Raw genomic sequence first — 26,092 nt, 5'->3', positions numbered from 1 at the left:
TTAAAAACAAATTTTAATACCATGCAGCTAGAGGTCGTTTTCACGTGACGTCATCACCGCCATGTTGGTAGACAAAAACAAAAGATCTCTCATTGGCTCCTTTTATTCGTCCACCAGCAATATTGTACATCGTAGCATTGTTATCTGTATCTATAGAGATTGGTTGCAAATTACCCATTCATTGTAAGTTTATCGTAGCTCAATTCCTGGAGGATTAGTTGGGGACACCAACATGGCCGCCGTTCCTTTGCTTAGGGACACCAACATGGCCGCCCTGACGTCACGTGAAAACACTCTATATGAAGTTATTTAAAAGTACTTCTTGGGTTAATTTTCGTGATATGGCAAGGGAAACGGAAAGCTAACAAATAAAGGAAATACCTAAGGTACAGACTAGGTATTTTTTGGGTGCAGAAACAAGTAGTTGTTTCGTTGTAGTGGCTGCCACATTTAAACTGCCAAAAGAATGTTTCTGTATTGATATTTTCCCCACGGAAACTATGTGCGGATAGATGGCTTGCAGTCAATCTCTAGAGAGAGAGAGAAGAGAACAATGATGTAATGTACAATTGCTGGTGGACAAACAAAAAGAGCTAATGATAGATCTTTTGTTTTCGTCGTAACGTAGCGTTAAGACCAGCTATGAGCAAATGAAAGTTGTCAAGTGCCAGCAAGGAACGTCTTTGCGAAAGTACTTTGGTAAGCATGGCCTGCTGGTGGACTGTAAGTGTAACCAAGGTTTGAATACGAAGACGTACCAGATGACGCAAAGTTTGAAATGTAAATATCGAAACCATTTCCAAACGTAGGACCATATGAATGGCAGTCGCAAATGGAATACCTATTTGAACTATATAGACCCGTTTGTGGCAGCTTTGTCGGCGACCATCCTGGCTTGTTGCGCAAGGAGAACAAAAAGGCAGTAGCATCGTAATCATAAGAACAACTAGAATCTTAATGAAAGAAAGGAATCAATCAGTCAATCACTCAAACAATCAAAAAAGAAACAAATAAATAAATAAAATAAGGGAATGGGTTCCCATCAAAGGCCTGGCACGCTCTACACATGTCTGTCCTAAACAGCAACGTAAGCTGGGCCTAAATTTATGGAGAATCTCCACTTCCACTCCAGAGGATAAAAAGTAAAGGAAAAAGAAATATAATAATAATGATAATAATAATAATAATAATAATAATAATAATAATAATAATAATAATAAGAATAAGAATAAGAATAAGAATAAGAATAAGAATAAGAATAAGAATAAGAATAAGAATAAGAATAAGAATAAGAATAAGAATAAGAATAAGAATAAGAATAAGAATAAGAATAAGAATAAGAATAAGACTAAGAATAAGAGTAAGAGTAAGAGTAAGAATAAGAATAATAATAATAATAATACACTCTATTGAAAATCAATCAATAAATACAGAAATAATTAAAAACATAAAAATATTCTGTATAAAAACGTTTCAACTTCATTGTTCATTTACATTAAAAACAAAAGTCAAAAATATATTATGATAACATATGCGATTTTAAAAGACTCCTAAGCGGCCTTCACTGTGGCGCACTTCAATGTTTGCATCTGGATTCCGGTTTGAAGCAGAACGAATGCCTCTTATTGCCATAACAGATGATCGTATCAAGGCAAAAGATAAGGTGCAGCGCATCCACGCAAGAGTTATACCATATTCTGATTTTCGCTTCTGTGCAAGTAGCTCGGCTAAGCGTTTGTATGCAACAGTTGTCCCTTTCCCCATTCCGTCCATTGTTGAAAACACAAGTGGAGTGAATACAGCATATTCGACTTCCCTTATCCTGTCACCATACTCCCTCTTCTTCGCCATGACATCTCGTGTTGTCTATAGGGTGCCGTGATATTGGTACTTCGGTAGCTCGATGCGTTCGGGTGAAAAACCCTAACTTCAAAAAATGCTTCTTGTTGCCGACTCCAGAATCCCTTTGCTCTAATATCTAACCTTGCATCATCTTGCTTATTGGCCGTGCGTGGTAGAATGAGTTAATTCACCTGAAAGAGATTGAAGCCTTGATCTTTTAATAGCAATACCGATAACCAAGACGATGATCCTTTCTCGCCAAGTAGATCCATCATTCTTTGCTTTGGTGGAGATAGACTTTCTCTAATTTCTTGAACCGCACTCTCCGTCTCCTGTTACTTTTTGCCCACGCAAGTGTGTCTTGATTGATTGTGGTTGTGGTTTACTAAATGATTCGCTTTGCTGAACAGTCATATCTTTGAGTGGTTCACTGATCTTTTGTGAGGCATGATATTCTCCACCTGCACTGGTTACTGGGTTAATGATATTTAGACCACCGTGACAAAAAGGCAAAGAGAGGTCTCTTTTCATCAGGATTGCATTGACATCTGCCGGTCAATTTAATAATGATAATGATAATGATAATGATAATGATAATAATAATAATAATAATAATAATGATGATAATGATGATAATGATAATAATAATAATAATAATAATAAAACTATAATAATAAAGAACTTTATTGAAATGTTTAATAATAATAATAAATTTTATAATAATAATGGTAATAGTAATAATAATAATAATAATAATAATAATAATAATAAAGTTTAATAATAATAATAATAATAATAATAATAATAATAAAACAGTAATAATAAAACACTTTATTTAAATGTTAGTGTTAAGAGTATTTTGTGCTCGAACTGGGGATACTGTACATGAATGAAATGAAATCAACTCATATCAAATCATACGGTGGCTTTTAGTAGAGGTGAAATCTGGATTCACCGGAGAAAAACCTCTTGGCAGCAGGCATTTTTTTAAAATGTTTTTTATTTATTAATTTAGCAGACACTACTTACAACACTAAGTACTTACCATTTACAAAACATTACTTACACTACTTACTACAGGCAGGCATCTTTAACAGCTGCACTATTGTTGTATATAAATGAAGTTTGAAAAAGCTCAAAACACTTCAACTAACCTCTGTTGTCAGGAGGGGTAGTTTCTAAAGAAACTGTGGTGCTGCGTCGGTGGGGAATTAGTATACAAAAATTTGGCTTTATCAACGGAGTTGATAATGTAAATTGACTACCGTACAGAAATTCTAAAAGCTGACGTTTAGAGCGTTAGCCCATCGTCAGAGCGAATCGAGGAATTGTGGCTTATGTGTAGTTTTTATAGTAAAGTACGAACTACGCTATTGGTGTTAACATGGCAACGTGAAAAATAGGACTACATAAGTTAAATGAAAAATGCTCGTTAATATCGTGAGGATTAAGGGTGTCGATTGGGAAGGTGAATTTTTGTTCCAGATTCTTGCGGCTTTCCGTCGTACCTTGGTGTAGGGAAAGGCCGCAGATGGCCATGTGTTTTTTGGAGTGGTTAGGGAGATTAAAATGACGAGCGACTGGCTTAGATGCATCCTTGTCAGATTTATTGCATAATCTGTACAAACAGGATCGATCGATGAAAGTTTTTTGCAGAAAAAAATTCTCGAGCATAGCAACGAAGTTTCAAGCAGGCGTTATCCTTATTTGGTTAGTGTTTTGTATTATATCTCTTCATTGTAGTCTTTCTCATCTTGAGTGTGGTTTTTGTGAAATATAATCTCTGGTGATTTCCTCATAGGTGCGCACTATTCAAGTGGATTACGAAGAGATGATAATTCTGATCTATTTTCATGAAAGTAAGGGAAAAGAACTTAAAAAACATCCATTCACTTTGAACTAAGAAGCTCGTAACGTAATAAAAACACTTTAAAAAACCAAACTCATTAAATTTACGCACGCAACGTCGCTGACTGAAACTAACCTTCCTCAAGTTTTCAAAACTTTCAACTACTACTCGATTAGCGATCTTTTCCAGCCTCCCGGCCCTTTCTCTTTAACGTTTCGTGATGAATTGGAAATAAATGTGCCATTCTTTAGCCGACCTGGAAATTTTTCCCCGGCGTTTTTGTCGCCATAAGATCTCGTGACATATTACAGTCGCGTTACCTGCGCAGTAAAAGTCGTGCAGAAACAATTAGCGCGAACGTCCCTAATGCCGATGGCGGCACCTGTGAAATTTAAAGTGATAAAAACCGATTTTAAAATTTACCTTTTTCTGTTAGGAAATGTTGTTTTTTGAGTTTCAGAACAAATTTGATTCCGAACATTACTTGTTATTTTTTGGTGGGAGTGGAGGTTTCGTTTAAGAATTGCGATTGATTTTCAAAGTATTTTGAGTTACTCACCCCATGACACGCTGACATAGCCCCCAAATATATACTGGTTCACCTTAATTATGGTAACAGTTGGCCCATTTCCATTACACAGAGAGTGAAAGGTCGAAGCAGCCCAGCCGTCCCTTGAACCACGCCAGCAGAGATTCCAGTGAGTGTTGCTTTGTGATACTGGCTTTAGCCATTCGCTCAGTTGGACCAGGTAAGTTTGATTGCTTCCAATAATGACAGACTTTTCGAAGCCCTTTGCAATCTTTTCTGTTGAACGAACAATTTGAAACCATTCCATTTAGATCACAACCCCCAACATCCGTGGTACAGCGGATCGTTTTCAACTGATACCATTGGGAGGAAAATTTCACCCGTTTACGAGATCTTGTGAAGGTTTCCACCTCTCGTTCTTACCATTCTTCTCATAAGATACTTCACCCGCATTACACAAGGAGAACGAGAAGGCATCAACGCGAAACACTAAGGACGGCAGAAAGTTATGTTTTATTTAACCTGTGGACGGGGTGTTTCTGCAGACAAGCAAACATAGAGACTTGATTTAAAAAACTGTCGGTGGCGTGATCTTAAACCACGTGACCATTTTCGTGCACCGTAAACAGGAGGTATTTTTAGGCCCCTATCCCGGTTAAGTGTTGGACTTGATTTCCTGATAAAAGAAGCTCCGTTAACCTCGAACATGTCTTTACGTTCCTTTCTAGCAATATAACCGCTTTGACTTCTTTCTTTTTTATATATTGACCCCAAAATCACGTGACTATTGGGCACGCAAAGCGTGCAAAACAAGACTGTCAGCGTCAGTCGCGATAGGACCTTCATTAACCTGGACTTTACCTGTGCAGTTTCTTCCTTCTCCTCCATATCCTTCTTTGCAAGTACAATTGTAAGATCCTATTGTATTCGTACATGTGGCATTCACGTGGCACTCGTTTTCAGATGAACACTCGTCAATGTCTGGAACAAGTGAAACATCGGACAAACCAATAGTTGGTTATTCGAACTCTTTCAGTGAGAATTCAGGTTTCATAGCTCCTTTCTCGATCTTGCAACAAAATTTGTTTACTACCGATCTCGCACAGGAGCTCATAAAGGGGACTGAGCCTCTATCTTCACTTATTCCGGTCAACCCTTTCCTGAGTAAATCCATTTTTTGTAACAGGTTTTACCGATCTTGAATCAGTAACTTAATTGCCTCGGAAAATTCTATTTCGATCCTATTTCTGAAGAAGCCCTCAGTTGTCTGCAATTTGCTCTAGATTAAATGCACTTGATAGATAGATTTTCAAATACTATCCCTTCGTTTTGGACCATGTCGTCCCAGATCTTTATGTTTTGCACAAGATTATGTGAACGATAGAAATGAGATGGTTTCTTTTCCTATTTTGTTGAGAGGCTAGATATCAGGCTATTCAACTTTAAAACTGCACGTTCGATTCTTTGGCATTAGTCAAATTGTTTGCGGAGCTACTTGGCTAAAACCAACTAACAGAATATTTTGTAAGGCGCAAATTGTCACGTGGGATCTTACTGTTTTCGCAGTGTCGTCCCGTGAATCCTTTGCAGACACACTTGTAGCTGTTGTCTTCGTACAGTGGCAGACACGTTCCATTGTTCTTACAAGGCCAACCACTACATGGCGACTATAAAGGATTGAACCAGATATGTTTGATAGAATAATGGACGTGCGTGGAATGTAAGGCTAAATCCCGATTGTTGAGTTTTTCTAAAGCCTTAGTCAGAGGCACGGCCATGCCGGCGATGACCTCTTACAGTATTGTACGTCCTTGTTAACGCAGCCAAACTTTCATCTTCCAATTCAAGAACTAATTTGATATGTGATACTGATTAAAGGTGGTAGAAGCAACAAAGTGATATTGACGCTCAAAAACGGTTTAGCCTTTTAATATTTGATTTATTTCGTTCCTGTACAATAAGCTGAGGTTTTTATCACTCGGCGACAAACGACGTCAGCGACAACCAGCGACGGTGGTGGTGTGCGACGTTCTTTGTGGCACTACTAGCATGTACGCAATGCGTACCTATTTTTTAATGTCCAGCTAGGTTTGCGATACTTCATAGGATCGTTTTAATACATGTCGTATGTTATTTAACACCATAAAACTTTGAAATTCTGTGGTTTGTCAATGCTATCGCGATAAAAAAAAAGGAATAAAAGCCGGTTACTCAACGGTTAATCAACATTGCGCTGTTTATTGTTTTTCATGTGATCTGGGTGAAGCAGATTACGTTGGGTACACCATCGGAAAATATTTTACGGAGTCTCACGGCAGAACAAATTCGATTGTTTAGTTTTTGAAGTGTTATTCATTAGAAACTCAAATACTCAGGCAGATTGTATCCGTAAAAAAAATTAGTTTTATCAACGGAGTTGATAATGTAAATTGGCCACCGTACAGAGATTCTAAAAGCTGACGTTTCGAGCGCTAGCCCTTCGTCAAAGCGAATCGAGGAATTATGGGTTACGTGTAGTTTTTATAGTAGAGTAGGAGCTACGCTATTGGTGGTAACATGGCAACGTGAAAAATAGGAATATATTAGTTAAATTAAAAGCGTTCGTTAATACCGTGAGGATTAAGGGTGCCGATTTGGAAGATGAATTTTTGCCCCAGATTCTTGCGACGTACCGTCGTACCTAGATGTATGGAAAGGCCGCAGATAGCCATGTGTTTTTTGGAGTGGTTAGGGAGATTAAAATGACGAGCGACTGGCTTAGATGCAACCTTGTCATTCTTCTCGACATCGCGAAGGTGTTCGCGGAATCGGTCACCTAGTCGTCTACCTGTCTCGCCAATGTATTATTTATTGCATAACGTACAGGTTATGCAATAAATGACATTTGCGGAGGCACATGTGAAACGATCGGTTATCTCAACAGATCGCTTAGGGCTCGATTTCTTGCTAGTGTTAACAACGAAAAGACAAGTTTTGCATCGTGAGCGCAAAACTTGTCTTGTTGAGAAGAATGACAAGGTTGCATTTAAGCCAGTCGCTTGTCATTTTAATCACCCTAACCACTCCAAAAATCACATGGCTATCTGCGGCCTTTCCCTACGTCTAGGTACGACGGAAAGTCGCAAGAATCTGGAGCAAAAATACATCTTCCAAATCGTCACCCTTAAAGGGGCTAGGTCATGCTATTTTAGGTAATTTTGTTTAATTTTGTTAATTATGAGCTGTAAACGTCAAATTGGCAGAGCAAGAGTCTTTCATTTGCAAAGTCACTGCCACATAACAACCGAGAATGATTTTCTGGCTTTGTAAATGAGATTTTGATAAAGACTGATATAAATTTGAAAAAAGGTGGGCCGATGTTTTTTAAATTTACCCAAATTCAATCCATTTCAATCCTCTCCAGTTTTGTCCATCTATGTCCCTTCTTGGCTTCCCTGTGTTTTGTTAGAGTTCTTCTATGGTTTTGAACAATTATTTTGATATTTTAGTTAATTCTATGACCATTCAATCAGTGCTGAAATTGCCTTAAATTGCGTGACCTAGCCCCTTTAATCCTCACGGTATGAACGAACGCTTTTCATTTAACTAATATATTTCTATTTTTCACGTTGCCATGTTACCACCAATAGCGTAGCTCCTACCCTACTATAAAAACTACACGTAACCCATAATTCCCCGATTCGCTCTGACGAAGGGCTAACTCACGGAACATCAGCTTTTAGAATCTCTGTACGGTGGCCAATTTACATTATCAACCCCGTTGATAAAACTTAATTTTTGTATACTACTTCCCCACCGACGCAGCACCACAGTTTCTTTAGAAACTACCCCCTTCATTCAGATTGTATCCGTGCCAAGCTTTTTGTTTAACTTTTAGTATTGCCACAAATATTGTGCCTTTTCTATTTGTGATCGTTCTTAATACTTTAAAAAAAAATTTGACTCTTTAGCTTTTAGTATGTTTAAAAGCATTTTATGGCATTTTTGTGTAACGAAAGGTTTTTTTTTCAAAACCACTTCTTGAAGCATTAAACCTGGGACAAAAACAGTGTACGCCAAAAAAGTCCAAGATATTCGACATACCGTGATGCTGAAGTGGTGAAATGAATCGCAGGAAGCTAATTTGTCTGAGTTGTTGTACTTGTCCGAAGGGAGCAGTTCACAAAGCAGTTTACCGTTAATGTTCGGTTTAGCAGCCAGGTTGTATGAAAAACATGTCGGAGTTTCCAAGCAGGCAAACGAGCACTGGGGCATCCAGTCAACGTGACGATATCCAAGAATGGTGATATTCAAGTAGGAGAATTTGTCTTCTTTAAAATTTACGTAATTGACACCAGTGTGAATTTCACCGCGACTGAAAGCTTTGCCGGCCTTTTTCTCTGAAATTGATGAATAGCGGCTGAGCACAAACATAAGTGTACAAAGGGAAAAGTGTCGAGAACGACACGAGCTCCTCGACAACATCGGATTGTTTACAGTTGAGGTCCCGTCATAGGTTCAAGGTGTCAGTTTTTTAAAATGTTCATATTTCGTCAGTATTTCTGCCATGAAAATAAATGTAGTTATAAATCCAGAAAAGGTTTTTTTTTTCTATGTTAGGTTATCTAAGGAGAAACAGATTGGCTCACTTAATCCTTAATTAAGCTGGAAGGGATTTTGAATTTTCTGAAATTTTCTTATAAGAAATCGATTTTGAGTTAACTTTGAGGTACACTGTGTCAAGTAAGGCACAAAATAATGTCCTCAATGTTGTTCCCATGGCAACCATTTTTTTTTTTTGCTGCAGGGTCTATTAAATGCAGGATTGAGTTTGTCGTTTATTGTCGTAATAAGGCATGTTCACTCTCGGTAAAATTTACAGAGTCTCAGCATCTGCCTGTACTTAATTATCTGTTCAAAATCCAAGATATTTGTTTCATTGCAGAAAGGGACTGGAAACGAGTGTTTCCATGGCAACATCTTTATGGTTGTCATTTTGTGCCTTATCAGATGTACATTACTGGTGCCAAGCTTGAATATCAATACTCAAATATTTTCGAGGATATTCTCAATTTTGTGATTCATTAGAGTCATTTGCTATCATTCTGACGGCATCACTTTTTTAACAAAAACTTGAATGTCTCTGGAACGAAAGAAGGTATTCCAAAACAGAAAACACCTTTCTTCATGATTTTGAAAGGTCTTTAAATTAAGCCAAAGATATTTTTCACTTCATAGGCACTTTAAGGTCCCGTCATAGGTTGGAGGTGTCATTTTTTTTAATGTTCTTATTTCGTCAGTATTTCTGCCATGAAAATAAATGTAGTTTTAAATCCAGGAAAGTGTTGTTTTTTTCTATTTTAGGTTCTCAAAGGAAATTAGACTTAATTAAGCTAGAAGGGATTTTACATTTTCTAAAATGTTGTTATAAGCAATTTTGAGATAAATTTTCAGCTAAAGAGTGTCAATGTTTTTCAATCAGTATTTTTGAGGTGGTGAGAAAAATTCCCGGCCGAAAACATAGTTTTCTACGGTGGCTTGTAGTGGCCATACAGTAACTCCTTTTTTTTCAAACTCGTCATCGCGAGTTCAAACTAGAGGATCGCGAGTTCAAACTAGAGATCCCGAGTTCAAAGGGGCAATGGCGAGTTTCAACTCGAGAATCGCCAGTTCAAACTAGAGAATCGCGAGTTGAAAGGGGCAATGGTGAGTTTCAACTAGACAATCGCCAGTTCAAACTAGAGGATCGCGAGTTCAAACTAGAGAACCCGAGTTCAAAGGGGCAATGGCGAGTTTTAACTCGACAATCGCCAGTTCAAACTAGAGAGTCGCGAGTTTAACATGGCCATTGCAAGTTTAAACGACGGAGACAATCGCCAGTTCAAACTAGAGAATCGCGAGTTCAAACTAGAACTCGGGTTCTCTAGTTTGAACTCGTGATTCTCTAGGCATCAAAACGTTGCTAATTTCATTCTCATAGCTTAAATACCGACGAAATAAGAACGTTTTTTTTAAAAACTGACACCCCGAACCAATGACGAGATCTTATTGAAATTTGTTGAGTTCAGGTTGAGGCAAAATTGAGAGAAAAACAAAAGCCTATGGGCCCGTGGTGAAAAACGTATCCTACCTGTAGCAACTGCATATGAGAGGACGAGCAAGAGTAGAAGAAATGTACAACCAAAGGGTTTCATCCTTTTTTCCTTACTTTACGGTGCGAGACTGTTCGACTGTCAGTTTACTGCAAACCAGTGAGGTTCATCATTGCTTATTCAAACGTCAAAGGACTTAATGATAAATGGACAGGTTCGTGGTTTTATAACGGCGCGAGTACCTGTTAAGTGGATTCCGTGATATCTGTTAGTGGTGAAGAGAAGTATGTTTATTTGTCAAGGATGTTTTTACCTAATTGTGGATATTAAAAGCTTTAATTAACTACATGAATATTTCATCTTAGCCGTGAGGACATCTCTCTTGAAATTCACAGCGAACTACTATATTACATACTTTTGTAGAAGATTATCACTTACCTAGATGATCTTTCTTTCTGGAGAGTTTCGCTTATTTTACATTGAACACCACTAATTCTTGTCTAGAAAATGTAGATCGTCGTAAAACAAAACCTGCACGTTGTGCTAATTTAAGTCATAGAGAAAGAAAAATTAAAGAAAGACTAAGTTCATGTCAATTAATAGAGGAATTACGGCGAATGCGGGAAAACGATGGAAAATGAGTACACATGCTACGACTCGATGAAAGCCAAAATCCGTCCGTCTTATTATTGCCATATCATTCTACTAGAGCTGCCGGCTTAAACCCCTTGTTTAGGTAGGACATTTTTGAGATCCGGCGTGAAATAGCTTCAGCTTCAACGTTGTCAAAGTTTCCAATCTCTATGTTGCAAGAAATCTAGCGTCAAAAGCTTCAAAGCTTATTCCGCCTAAGAAACGCCTTTGTGTAAACCTTTGACCCAAAAGTCATCATTTTCTTTAACCAGTGAAACGTCGTATAACATGCTTTAATAATAAATTTTTGTCTTTGCTACCTTGAAATGGCAATAAGTTGATGGGATCAGTGACCTTGGATTAATAAAGAATGGGTCTTTGTTGACTTGTAACACATGGTATGCTCCCTGTTTCTTGGTTCAGAAACGAAATCGGAATCCTCTAAGACGAATTAAGAACAAGACTCGGGCAAAGTCGAAAGCTTAGTATTTCTCCCTTTACCGTGTTGCGTAACAAAAAGGGAAAAAAAATTGAATGTTTAACTGATTAAAAGCTGATACTTTTTATGACAGAAAAGGAAGGCTTTTTGAGTAAGATGATATTTTTCCTAAAACAATTAAGGTGCTGTCTCAAGTTGAGTCTTTCTTTTTTTCTTTCTTTTTTTGGTAGTTCTGAACATAATAATATTATACATGCAAAAATTTCAGCGTGTCGACCGTGTAAGAGCACGTCAGGTAATCCCAAACAGAGATATTAAAAGGAATATTAAAAGGGAAGTTGGTTGACATTAGTGAAATAAAGCTGACATCATGAAATGCATTATTAAAAGCACAATATTCGCTTATGTGTACCCTAAACATTATACAGTATAAGTAGTCTTCTGTCGTGCTCACAAAGTTTCTTTCAATTAGATCTCTAATAATTTGACAAACATTAATTCAATGCACAGGAGACCATAACAAAAACAGGTTAAATATCAAAGGTGCTTTCTTGAATTTCTGCGGAATATTATTTTAGCAACCAGACTATAGTCGGAGAAGAAGTTGGAAAAAGCCAGTGGTATATGTAGCTCAAGAGAAATTTTAATTACACAGAAATATTTGCACTTTTACCTTGTTTTAATAATTATTATCTTTCACCACAATTGCTTGTAATCTCGCAATCTGATTGGCTAATTTGTTGTTGTTGGTATCTAGAAAACGCTGCTAGCGTCAATATGTCACGCAATTGTAACAGTCAATCAGGAACGCTCATTTTGGGAAAGCAAACCAATCAGATTGCGGAAAAGTTAATTGACAATGCCTGCTCTTTCTTTGTGTCATAGTCTTGAAATAAAAATATTCTTGTGGTAAAATTGGTTGTGAATTCACTCGGCTGTGGCTCATGAGTCCACACAACATTTTGAGCGATGACGAATATCGATGTCGATAAGAGTACAGACAACACTGAACCACATTCTATTTGTCAAGTTGTCCTAATAATATACAAGCAAAAATTTCAGCATGCTGATTGGCTGAGAGCACATCCCAAACAGCTGAGCAGAAAGTTGAAATTAAATGTTATTACCAAGTGGTCAAATGATTTTGCATGCATTTTAGAGTAACTACCTATAAGTGTTAGTGGAGTTATTTTGCTAGCCTTTGAAAAATCTACTCATGCATTCCAATAATTATTCCAAATTTCACTAAAAATCATTTAATTACCTACTCAAACAGTCCTTTGGTGTAATACAGTGTGTATTTCTTCAAATCTGCATGAAACTCAAGTGTTGATAAAATACATGTGTAACATTTCTCTTTAACTTCAATAGGAGTAATAAACAGGAACCTTTGCTAGAACGGCAGTTTATAATGTCGGTTTCAGATTTGACCAAAACCTTAACAATCACGTAGAGCAGGCATGAATGGTCTGCATAAGACTGGCAGTGGACTAGCATTAGTATACTGTCAAGTCACAAGATGATGATATTGGTCTACACCTGCAGATTTCTAATTATAGTAGTGAAGATTGGTTATGAAATCTACGTACCGTAATGTTTGAATACGTTTATCTTCAACTCCATCATTCTTGTACCGCATCAACATCACTGAACTTAGGGTGCATGAGCTGTATGAACTCTTCAGAGGTAACAATGTAAACACAGTTGCCAACAGAGAAATGCATGTCCTTCCTCATCATAATGAAAACACCAAATAGGCTTAACCCTAGGTCCAATTGCTCAATCATTGCTATTTTTGGCTAGGAAGCTCTTCAGCAATAAGGACCTAGAAATTACATTGCAACGCGCCTTACCATGGCCACCCATTTACCATCTCGTATCCAACGCGCGCTCATGGAATAATAATTAAATATACCGTATCTGCTCGAATAAGCGCCGCGGCGCTTATTTAATTTTTAGCGCCCCAAGTGCGGCGCTTATTCGACGGCAGCGCTTACTGGAAGGAGATTAACAGACACGTCTTTTGATAGTCACCATTTGTCTCTTACGGTATTTTACTTAATGGACGAGCAATGAAATACAATCACTTTGAACTGAAGAACATCAGTTTTGATGCAAAGAAATTCCCCATGCTGTGTTAGAGTTGCAATTTAGTCTTTTTTTTTAAAATTTGCCGAGATTTCTCGAATAAGCACCGCATTGGGACCGTGGCGCTTGTTCCGGGGGCTGCGCTCATTCGAGTAAATACGGTATCTGTAAGTGTTTTATGGATCAAAACATGACAGTAACTGTTTTGTTTAACAGATTAAAGAATAGGTGTGGCTCATTGGTACAAGGAACTGCTTATATCCTCTCCTCTCTGCTTATATCCTCTCTGTTCTTGAGATACAAGGGGAATTGTGACACCCGCCGGAAGGCTGGTAAAGTTTCGGGACTTTCGAGAGACGGGTCCAGTCCACAGACCACCCCAAAAGAACAATGCAATAAAAATAAATAAAATAACAACTAAACATTCGACTTACCATTTGTCAGGATCTCATCAAGAAGAGCCTCCACCTCCCTTACCTGGTTTTGGAGTCAATCCTTTCTCGAGTAGATCTGATTTATTTGTGGGACACCTCCCTTGGGAGATTCAGCACCCCCACTGTTGTATAAAAAGCTGATGAAAACAGAGCTATCTTAGCGTCAAGGGAAATATGATACTTTTCCCGGAAAACGCCTGTTCCTAAAAATAAATTTACTCGGAAAAGGGTTCCCTCAAGGAAATAATTTGCTTGATTAAAAAACTAAAGCTCCGGCTCGCGATCGAAAAGTATCTTAGATCACATATTGCCACTGTCTGCCCTATGGACCTTGGACCGGAGTGCTTCGAGAGAGAGTGAAGCCTGGGGCGAGTTCATAAACCCAGGGGACGGTGATGATGAAAATCCAAACAAAATGGCGGACGAAAAGAAAACACAAATTAATACGAATAGAAATTAGTTATCATCGGTCTGTATCGAGGCACTCCAGTCCACATGAAGCGGCAATATGTGATTAATCTATCTTGCGCCAATGCCTGAGTCTGTTAAAATTTGCGGAGCGTAACGGTTGAGATTTCGCCGACAAGAGTTGCCCGCGGTCTATCCCGAGAACCGGTATAGTTTAAAGTAAAATCTTGAATAGGAATAAGCTCTATTGTATTATGACTCGTTCTTCAGAGAATGCCGCTTAGGTGAAACAACAGTAGTGAGGTGTTGCAGGGTGTTCTGCAATTGCTCCCAAATCTCCCAAATCTGTTATTTATTTTATTTTATTTATTTTTATTTCTTTGTTGTTTTGAAGTGGTCCGAAGGGTGGTCCACGGACCGGGTGTCAGTGTCTTCGAGTCACCCGTAAGAATTGACAAACAAATTATGAAAGCTTTATTACAGTTACCTTATTTTGAAATTATTGTTGCACGCGAGCCTGAGTCTGTTAAAATTAACGGTTGACATTTCGCCGACACGAGTGGTCTATCTAGAGAACCGGTAAGCTAAAGTCAAATCTCTAGCTGTTATTTATTTTATTTGATTTGTTTTTATTTGTATGTTGTTTTGGGGTGGTCCGTATAGTGGTCCACAGACCAGGAGTCATTATTTTCGAGTCACCCGTAAGAATTGACAAACAAATTATGAATTATTTTGCAATCATTGTTGCTTTTTTTCATCCCTGATCTCTTTGTCTTTTAGCCTCCTTCGCAGACATTCTTTTGGCTTGTCACGCAACCTTTCCTCCTTCGTTAAGGAGGAAAGATTGCGTGACAAATCAAAAGAATGCCTACAAAGGAGGTCACTTGTTTTTGAGATCAACGTCTTTCATCCCATGACATAAGTAGTGGTAGACCCGTGGAGATGAAAACCCAGGTCCAGGACCACCTTGCACTATAGCTGAGGCAAATAATTTATTTCTCCAGCAACCTTGAATTCTCCATTAGCTAAAAGACATGGTGCTTTCAATGAGTACATAGCCATCATCATCTTCTGTAAACACACATGTCTTAATGGCTCAGTATATAACTGAATGGCTCAGTATATAACTGAATTAAATGCATTGACACCTCAAATGCCCTAGTACGCCCCACTTGATAAGTAAACTTTTCTGGCGCAAGACAGAGTAAAATCGGTAAAGTCTCACTCCTAAAAGACAGTGGATTAATGGAGGGGAAAGGACGCCACCGTTTGATGAGCAAAATCACCTGGTGTTAGACAGAGTGAAATCTGTCTCATTCCCAGGGATCAATGGGTTAATGGGAAGGGAGGGGGGGGGGGGATAGCCTTTGATTGATTAACCCATTGACACCTCAAACGCCCTAGGACGCCCCTAGTTGATGAGTAAAATTGTCTGGCTTAAGGCGCAGTAAAATCTGTCTCATTCCCAGGGATCAAGGGGTTAATGGGAAGGGGGGGGGGGGGGGAGGGGGAATGGCTTTTGATTGATTAACCCATTGACACCTCAAACGCCCGAGGATACCCCTAGTTGATGAGTAAAATGGTCTGGCTTAAGGCACAGTAAAATCTGTCTCATTCCCAGGGATCGATGGGTTAATGATAAGGGTGGGGGGGGGGGGGGGAGGGTGGGAATGGTGGTCTTTGATTGATTAACCCATTGACACCTCAAACGCCCTAGGACGCCCCTAGTTGATGAGTAAAATTGTCTGGCTTATGGCGCAGTAAAATCTGTCTCATTCCCAGGGATCAATGGGTTAATGGAAAGAAGGGGGGGGGGGGGGGATGGTCTTTTATTGATTAACCCATTGACAAGCGCCCTAGGGCGCCCCTAGTTGATGAGTAAAATTGTCTGGCTTAAGGCACAGGAAAATCTGCCTCATTACCAGGAATCAATGGGTTAATTAATATTGAATGATGAAATCACTACTCAGTGACTACCATTGGAAATAAAATACTGGTTAACCATTCAAGTACCCCATTTGTTAATGGCCAATGTAACCTCACTCCTAAAAGACAGTGGATTAATGGAGGGGAAAGGACGCCACCGTTTGATGAGCAAAATCACCTGGTGTTAGACAGAGTGAAATCTGTCTCATTCCCAGGGATCAATGGGTTATTGGGAAGGGAGGGGGGGGGGGGGATAGCCTTTGATTGATTAACTCATTGACACCTCAAACGCCCTAGGACGCCCCTAGTTGATGAGTAAAATTGTGTGGCTTAAGGCGCAGTAAAATCTGTCTCATTCCCAGGGATCAATGGGTTAATGGGAAGGGGGGGGGGGGGGGGGGGGGAATGGTCTTTGATTGATTAACCCATTGACACCTCAAACGCCCTAGGACGCCCCTAGTTGATGAGTAAAATTGTCTGGCTTATGGCGCAGTAAAATCTGTCTCATTCCCAGGGATCAATGGGTTAATGGAAAGAAGGGGGGGGGGGGGGGGATGGTCTTTTATTGATTAACCCATTGACAAGCGCCCTAGGACGCCCCTAGTTGATGAGTAAAATTGTCTGGCTTAAGGCACAGGAAAATCTGCCTCATTACCAGGGATCAATGGGTTAATTAATATTGAATGATGAAATCACTACTCAGTGACTACCATTGGAAATAAAATACTGGTTAACCATTCAAGTACCCCATTTGTTAATGGCCAATGTAACCTTATAGCCATTCTGATCTTGGATCATTGTTTTATTATAAAATAAAGCAGGAGGCAGTGAGAATTTCATACATGGACCACTAGCTTAGTCTGGTCTGAAAAAGCTTTTGATTAGCCCAAAGTATCATGTCACAGCTGATGGCTGCAATCAAACACAAAGCTCATGTTGTTGTAATGCTAACGAGTTTCTATTTACCTAAGAAAAGCACTGAGGAAGTCAAGGGAAAATAACAACAATGCTAATGCAAAGTTTTGGAGGGCAAAAAAAAGAGTATGAAGGCCCGTTTAAACAGTTTCAACATTTGACCAACATGGAGGGGAAAGGACGCCACCGTTTGATGAGCAAAATCACCTGGTGTTAGACAGAGTGAAATCTGTCTCATTCCCAGGGATCAATGGGTTAATGAGAAGGGAGGGGGGGGGGGGATAGCCTTTGATTGATTAACCCATTGACACCTCAAACGCCCTAGGACGCCCCTAGTTGATGAGTAAAATTGTCTGGCTTAAGGCACAGTAAAATCTGTCTCATTCCCAGGGATCGATGGGTTAATGATAAGGGTGGGGGGGGGGGGGAGAGAGGGAGGGAATGGTGGTCTTTGATTGATTAACCCATTGACACCTCAAACGCCCTAGGACGCCCCTAGTTGATGAGTAAAATTGTCTGGCTTATGGCGCAGTAAAATCTGTCTCATTCCCAGGGATCAATGGGTTAATGGAAAGAAGGGGGGGGGGGGGGGGGGATGGTCTTTTATTGATTAACCCATTGACAAGCGCCCTAGGACGCCCCTAGTTGATGAGTAAAATTGTCTGGCTTAAGGCACAGGAAAATCTGCCTCATTACCAGGGATCAATGGGTTAATTAATATTGAATGATGAAATCACTACTCAGTGACTACCATTGGAAATAAAATACTGGTTAACCATTCAAGTACCCCATTTGTTAATGGCCAATGTAACCTTATAGCCATTCTGATCTTGGATCATTGTTTTATTATAAAATAAAGCAGGAGGCAGTGAGAATTTCATACATGGACCACCAGCTTAGTCTGGTCTGAAAAAGCTTTTGATTAGCCCAAAATATCATGTCACAGCTGATGGCTGCAATCAAACACAAAGCTCATGTTGTTGTAATGCTAACGAGTTTCTATTTACCTAAGAAAAGCACTGAGGAAGTCAAGGGAAAATAACAACAATGCTAATGCAAAGTTTTGGAGGGCAAAAAAAGAGTATGAAGGCCCGTTTAAACAGTTTCAACATTTGACCAACATTCGTTGAACAAAAGTTGAACGGATTTTGAGCGAATATTGAACGCAAAAACAAAGTTGTGCGCAGTCCGTTCAAACGGTTCCAACATTGCACCAACAGAACAACCAACACTTTCGCGAAATTTGATTGGCAGGAACAAAGAACTAGATGACAGACGTGATATTGACCTTTGCGGCCTGATGTGAGCATGCGTTTGTTCAAACAGCTTCAACAGACACCGCGGCAAAATGAGTGCGCATGCTCTGCTTCGAACACATTTGATTCATTTGATTCGAGCTTTTGAGCTCTTTGTTTTTGAGTTTATTCGGCGGTGAAGGAAAAGTTCTTTTGGACCTTTTGATGATCAAGATCTCACGCTCAACATGGACTCGACAGAAAAACTAAACAGAAGTTCCGAGTTGTTTCCAACAAGAAAGTCAAAAGAGGTAAGCTTATTTTAACCATCAAATATTTATTTGTTTATGTCGTTTCCATGAAAGTTATCTTCGCCTAACCCTGTTTCCTCGTGTTTCGGTCACACCGTTGAAAACCTAAAAGTTGTAAATTTTAAACTGACATTTTTCGTTTAATGTTTTTCGCTTAAGGGCAATTCCTTAAAAAACGCTGAGGGTTTTGACACAACAGAAGTTTTAACTTCTGACATGTGATACGAAAGCCATGGATTTTTCTGTGACCTGGTTGGACATTACTAAACAACGAAACAGCGAAACGGCGAAACGAAGCACCAAAACACCATCTGTGACCCCACCATACGTTGAATACTAACCGACAAAGATTGGATTTGAGATTAAACATCGTTTTAGGCCTAATTACTGGCCTAAAAAGGTATTGCTCCTAAGCTCAGTCTTAATCTGAATCGTAATCTTAATCTCAATGAATTAGGAGCAATAACGTTTTAGGCTTAATTAGGCCTACAACGATATTTAATCTCAAACCCAACCTTTGCCGGTTAGTATTCAATGTATTGTGGGGTCATACATGGTATTTTAGTGTTTTGCACTTTGTTTCGGTGTTTCGCTGTTTCGGCGTGGGTTAGACCTGGTTGTCCACAGCAAGAGCAATGGTTTGTCTGGAAGATGGTGATGCTCTCTCTTTTCCAGCTCTGTGTTGCTTTGCAGGACACACTAGGTTGTGTGTGTTATGATTATTCATTAAATTTAATTGATCTCTAGATTTCTGATGATTTCATTGCCCCAGTCGTCTGACCTGAAGAAATCTTGTGGAAAGTGTTGATATCTGGCTGGCTGTCATTTTGACTGTCATTACTTTCAAGATGTGAGCAACAGTTTTTATCTGCATTGTTAGAAAAAAACTCTTATTGAGGGAGTCAGTTTAGGTATATATATATATATATTTTAGAAAGCCTGGGATCTTTACAAATAGGGCACAGATTTCCATGTTTTTTCAAGTATCTTAGGTGACATCGGTGCATGAAAATGAGCAAGTGTTAATAATATTATTGTTTTACTTTGATCCGTTTCCTGTTGTTTCTTAAACATGTCATTTATTCTGCTTCCAGTGCTGAAGTCTAAACCTCTTCCCGCTGTGTGTGCTGATCTGGTCGAACCATGCATGGCAAGCAGATTTTGATGAGGAGTTCAGCGTTGAATATTTTATTGGTTTTGTGATGAAAAAAAGCCAGGGTTCCTATTCATCTCTCATTGTTTCCTGCATGAGATCCTGCATGATGACAACAGTATTACTGTAAATTAAACATGACAGATGTGAGCATGTCAGTGATGTTAACTTCTGAGAATGCTCCTACTTGTAATAGTCTTAATAATGAATATACAGTACTTACAACAATAAAATTAGAGAGATATTTGAGTTACTGTATATTGTGTTTTGTGGTAACACATACCATAGTAGTTGTTGTGGTTGTTGTTGTTGAAAATGAATCAGATAGAGTCATTGTGGGTCCAGATAGAGCCATTGTGGGTCTATCATTGGGTAGTGAAACTGGATCAGTTGTGCATAATAAAATGTTAGAGTATGAAGCAGAATGCCTCTAGTCTTGCTGGATGTATGATTACATTCCTCTCTCAGTATCTTTCCACACAGTGCAAAATTTAGGGTGGATTTTTGCTGGTGCAATGCATGCAAAAGTGAAATGAGTATTTTCCAGACACATGCAGGAGAGTATTTTCCAAACACATGCAGGAGAATGTTTTCTATGTTTCATTATCATGACTCTCATGTCTTCCCACCCTCATCGCAGCAAGACTCTACAAGGTGATCGAGGAAGCTGAAGAAAAAAAATTACGGTTACCAGCCAGCTGCAGGAAAAATGCTGAAAAAAATATTTTCAACGATTGACCACTACCAAATTCCAAGTAAAAGGGAAACATCAAGTAGCATTGGAGTCAAATTTATACTTAGTTTCAAAACGTTTTTTGCGGACCTCTCTTAAAATTAAGACTTCCTTTCCTTATTTTATTGCCTCGCTCTTGTAAAAGTAACTAGTGTTGTAAAATATGAGAATGGAGGGCAGGGAAGTGACTTATCCAAGTTGTCGAATGAGTGAGATGCGGGCATGAAAAGCTGGCATGAAAAGAACTTAAGCTTATTTCTCACTTTCAAATGATTCCAATGAAACAAACAGACGATTTCGTCGTTCAACATAAGCCATCTTCGCAGAAGGAATTATGATTCTGCCCTTGCAAAGATGTTTACCCCGCGTTTTCCTTCTCAGTGCACAGTTTTCCCCCCAGAAGTTTACCAACGCAGAGACCATCGCGACTATTAACATTACGAACTTCGTCCTTTTGCTCTAGAGCTCGAATGCAAGGTAAAAATTCTCCTGGTTTGAACTATAGTTTTTTGGTTTGAAAAGACACACGGAAGATTAGTCTTTCAGGAAGCTCTCTTCAAAATTTAAACCTTATCAAAGTAGTGTTGTCCTTATCATCGCAAAATGAAAACAAACACAGAGAATTTAAATTGCCGCCATTTTGCCGCGCTGTTGTTTCTATGGAAAATTTAATTGGTACCAGTCCCTCGCGCGTGGAAACGATTCCCGCGTGGGTCAAGCCTGCGCACTCATTTTGCCGCGGTGTCGAGCTTCAACACCATTCAACATTTTCGAGAACAAAATAAACGTCGAATCGATGCTGGATGAAAGTTTAAACCGATTTAAACGTGAAACTATTTTGCGCTTTCAGCAATGTTGGACGATCTATTTAAACACACCAAACATTTGGTTCAACAAATTGTTGAATGCAGTTGAAGCAGATGTTGAAACCCTTTAAACGGGCCTCTGTATTATTTTTGAAAGTGGCCTATGGCGCAATTTTCACGTGATTGCATGACACGCGAGCGTTGCTTTTCGAACTTTTTCTCATGAACATTATCAATACATAATTACATGATTTTTCTCGGGCAATTTGGAACAAATGAGTGCTAGTAACTTGTTTCAAAGACGAACAACTTGTGGTCTTTGAAAAAAAAAAATTGGGAGTGCTTGTGCTAATATATGTATCTTCCATGGGTGAAATATGAGGAGTGTACATTTTCCCCCTTATCAAAATAGACATCCATCCATCCATTGGGTCATATTACCGTTTTAGGGGACCTGGTGTCCTCTAGTAGTTGTAACAGGGTTTCATCGGGAAGATCATTAGACAACAATAACTACGTGAAGACACACCGAAAACACTGTAAGTTTACGGCGTTATGAAGGTTTTTGTGCACGATCTTGAGTTCAGGGCGTCAACCGTAGCCTGTGGAGGGTGGTAAAGGGGGGGTCATCATTACGTTTCACGGAAAATAAATGGCCGTTTCACATTTCACAGGAAATAAAATGGCCATTTAACGTTTCACGAATGTAAAGAGAACTTTTTTACACAGCGTTGTTAACAGCTACAGCCGTCTGCCATAAAGAAACTCATCAGAACGGTTACATTGGGAAAAGTCTCGCGACCTTGTGAGACGATTCCCAAGCTAGTTTTCGCCATGTTGATTGACCAGCGAGCGAACGTTTCACTTGAATGAATCATGCAATCCAGATAAAGTTGTTGTATATTGACAGGCTATTGTTATAATTTCTCGGGCTCCTTCTCCCGCAAAGTAATACAAACAAACAAAAACATGGAGCAAAATCACGTTACAGTTCACGTTGAATCAAACACCCGATTCTCATTTCCTAGATAAGTATTCTCAAGAATCACGGCTCATGGTAATTGACAAAATCGCGTTTCACGAGGGAAAAAAGGCCATTTCAAATTTCACGGAAAATAAAAGCAATTCACGGTTCACAAAAATACCCTTTACCACCCTCGCGCTGGTCCAGACTTTTGCGCTCGCTGTAAAGTCCTCTTTTCGTGTCACGCAATTTTTCTTAACTCTCTTCTTATCTTTTTCTGTGCACTTCCTATATAAATGTACGCCTTGTATGACTTTAAAAAAAAGGAACTACAATAGTTCATATTGAGGAAACCGTTCCAATATAGGTGGTATCGCGCGCACAAACACACACACACACACAAAAAAAAGGAAAACAAACGTAGATGGGTTTCTTTCTTCATTTTATTCCCTTTCAACAAACATGTATTGATAGTCATGAACCCAACACCAAAAAGGAACGAAACAAAAAAATTCACCTAATAGCCTGAGACTCGTAGAAAAGTTACGGGAAACACTGAATCTAACATGTGTTGCCTCTTAAATCAAAGGTGCTAGTCCTTAGAATGAAAATCCCAGCATTAATACACCAACCCCGAAAGATCGTTGTTAAAGAAGGATCAGTTTCCCCTGAGCGCAAGTAAGCGCCATTGACATTCGGTTTGGTTCATTCTGCAACGGTTAATTAAATCGTAAAATGAAATTGTTGAAATCCTCCCACTCCCGTGATCTAAACGTTCATTCTCCTAACTAGTTCCATACATTTCTTTATGTGCTGGTCATGTGAATTTGGTGTTGTATCAAAACAATATCACTTAATTGATAGTAATCTTCATTCTCAATACTTGTTTGCAATTGTGAGGAGAATGTACATGCTGATCAATCCTGGGAGTCGAATGGTTAAAACGAGGATGATCCTCACCACATGATTCTAGCATTCTTGCTTGTAATTACGGTCGGCAAAAGATGTATCGCACCCCACGTGCGTTCCGGAAGAATTTACTTTCCGAAATTCCTCCTGTATCTTTTAAACTGCGAAGATGTAGGCTTTCAACTTTGCAGATATTACCACGTTTTTTTCTCTTGAAAACAAATTTTAATAGGCCACTTTGGAAAATACCATAATACTCTTTGTTTGTCTCCCCTAATTTTGAATAAGCATTGTTTTTGTTTTCTCTTAGCTTGGGACCCTTGTAAGTCCCAAGAGAAACTGGAAACAATGGTTATGCAAAATTTGGGGGGACAAACAAAGATTATTATGGTATTTTCCAAAGTGGCCTATACCATGCAGCTAAAGGTCGTTTTCACATGACGTCATCACCGCCATGTCGGTGGACAAAAACAAAAGATCTCTAATTGGTTCCTTTTATTCGTCCACCAGCAATTGTACATTGCAGGATTGTTATCTGTATCTCTAGAGATTGGTTGCAAATTACCCATTCATTGTAAGTTAATCGTATCTCAATTCTCGGAGTATTAGTTGGGGACACCAACATGGCCGCCGTTGCTTTGTTTAGGGACACCAACATGGCTGCCGTTCCGTCACCTAAAAAACACTCTATATGAAGTTATTTAAAAGTACTTCTTGGGTTAATTTTCGTGATATGACAAGGAAAACAGAAAGCTAACAAATAAAAGAAATACCTAAGGTACAAACTGGGTGTTTTTTGGCTGCCGAAACAAGTAGTTGTATCGTTGCAGTGGCTGCCACATTTAAATTGGGAAAAGAATGTTTCTGTATTGATATTTTCCCCACGGAAAGTGAACTATGTGCGTATAGATGGCTTGCAGTCAATCGCTAGAGAGAGAGTTAGAGAGAGAGAGAGAGAGAGAGAGAGAGAGAGAGAGAGAGAGAGAGAGAGAGAGAGAGAGCCAGAGGCACGGGCACTTTTGTAACGAAAAAAGGGAACTTTTGTAACGCGATAGGGAACTTTTGTAACTAAGGTAGGGAACTTTTGTAACCTGAGGCACTTTTGTAACCTCATTGGGGCACTTTTGTAACATCAGTGGGGCACTTTTGTAACGACAGAGGGCACTTTTGTAACGACAGGGCACTTTTGTAACAGCCGTGCATTTTTGTAACAAACTGGCACTTTTAGCATTAACCTTGTATTCCATGGCCTGCTAGTGTGCATACTCTTAAGAGTTAATACAGATTCAAGAGAATAATTAAGAGTACTGTCATTTTGGAAGTACTGAGTTAATTTTGCTGAGTTGGTTTTCTTTCCTAGCATTGCGTGTAGTTTTCACATTTGCTTGTGTACAACATCCAACTCTTTCAGTTCATTCCCGGTAATTCACATGATAAAATTTAGCGAAACCATCTGTCAATTCATCCAGTTATTTAGTTGATTATTTATCTCTATAATTATGAAGGAGCAGTTTCAAGCACTTCATTTAGAAGCTGTAGCACACAATTCAGACATTTATGCATTTTTAAGGTATAGCTTCTTCTGCTTCGCTATTTAACCTGGTTGTTCAAAATCCGTTTAATGCTAATCCCAGGTTAAAAATTAACCAAGGAGTTTATTTCTCAACTCCCAAATGTTGTTCAACGCTGATATTTGGCGAAATTTTACATTAGAGAAAGTCAATCTTGAAAAAAAAAAAAAAAAGCAAAAGAAACTTTCAACCAAAAGTTGAAAAAAATGAAACCAAATTTTATGGTAATCCTGAATTACGTTAATCCGCTTTTGAACAACTGGGCCCTGGTTAGCAAGACTGGAACAATCAAACATATTTCTTTACACATATTAAATGAAGTGTTGACAGGAACCCACTTGGAACTCTGAAAAAATCCGAGCTCCAGATGGGATTTGAACCCACGACCCTCGGTGATCTGCTCGGATGCTGTAACCACTGAGCTACAGAGTCAAAAAACGACTGACAGCATAGCTCATAACTGCATCGTAACTGCATTTCCCCCCTGCTTACCATAGAGTCTCCAGTAGCTCAGAGGTTAGAGCATCCGACTAGATCACGGAGGGTCGTGGGTTCAAATCCCATCTGGGGATAGGATTTTTCCGAGTTCCCAGTGGGTTCCTGTCAACATTTAATATGTGTATATCATTCTCACATTTGCTCATATTTCTTAACTCCTAAGAAAATCAATTGAACGCCCATAATCTTTGCAATGTTCATAACTCGCTGATATAACTTTCAATGCAAGCAGGCTGGCTATCCGAGCATATCGAATATATGCATTTAACTGATGAAATCTTCCATCTTTGCAGCAATAAATTCAACTGAGGTTTAACAACTCAAATTGTAGGCAACGCATACCATGAAAATGGTAGTAATAAACGCAACAAAGCTCATTCATGATTATTGCCCATAGATGGCAGCAATAAACGCAACATAGCTTGGTCATAACTATGCCGATAATCTTCACAGCGTTTACAACTCACTGAAAAAAAAAAAATAAAATGCGAGCACATTGGCTATCCGAACTTACGAAATATACGCGAGTGATGAAATCTACCATCTTTGCACCAATAAATTCAATTGAGCTTTAACAATTGAAATTGTAGGCAAAGCCTACCAGAAAATGATAGCAATAAACACGACATAGCTTATTCGCATTATCCCCATAGCAAGCAGCAATAAACGCAATATACTGTAGCTTAATTATGATTACGCCCATAATCGTTGCAATGTTTAAAACTCACTGAAAATAATTCGAATGCAATCACATTGACTATCCCAGCTTATCGAATAT

General features: G+C 38.9%; 2 protein-coding genes across 3 annotated transcripts in view; both read right to left on the bottom strand.

Moving 5' to 3' along the window:
- The window catches only part of LOC138003538 (sushi, von Willebrand factor type A, EGF and pentraxin domain-containing protein 1-like), an 11,152-nt gene extending 686 nt beyond the window's left edge, over window positions 1-10,466 (bottom strand). Inside the window, exons 1-6 of one of the 2 annotated variants that reach the window (XM_068849660.1) lie at window positions 10,330-10,466; window positions 8,304-8,599; window positions 5,776-5,887; window positions 5,082-5,201; window positions 4,251-4,496; window positions 1-953 (exon numbers count right to left, since the gene is read on the bottom strand). The exon at window positions 1-953 is cut by the window's left edge and continues 686 nt beyond it. In XM_068849660.1, coding sequence (XP_068705761.1) covers window positions 661-953; window positions 4,251-4,496; window positions 5,082-5,201; window positions 5,776-5,887; window positions 8,304-8,599; window positions 10,330-10,393 — 1,131 coding nt within the window. In that variant the 5' untranslated portion in view covers window positions 10,394-10,466 and the 3' untranslated portion in view covers window positions 1-660. The remainder of the gene's footprint in view (window positions 954-4,250; window positions 4,497-5,081; window positions 5,202-5,775; window positions 5,888-8,303; window positions 8,600-10,329) is intronic. The other variant, XM_068849661.1, reaches the window with a different exon arrangement.
- LOC138003529 (epidermal growth factor-like protein 6) overlaps window positions 1-26,092 on the bottom strand; it is a 120,404-nt gene that overhangs the window by 44,031 nt on the left and 50,281 nt on the right. The gene's annotated exons all lie outside the window — the stretch shown is intronic.

The sequence above is a fragment of the Montipora foliosa genome, chromosome 5, assembly GCF_036669935.1.
Source record: "Montipora foliosa isolate CH-2021 chromosome 5, ASM3666993v2, whole genome shotgun sequence".
Classification (NCBI taxonomy): Eukaryota; Metazoa; Cnidaria; class Anthozoa; order Scleractinia; family Acroporidae; genus Montipora; species Montipora foliosa.
The sequence above is the reverse complement of the archived record's forward strand: the minus strand, read 5'-3'. Positions and strand labels throughout refer to the sequence as shown.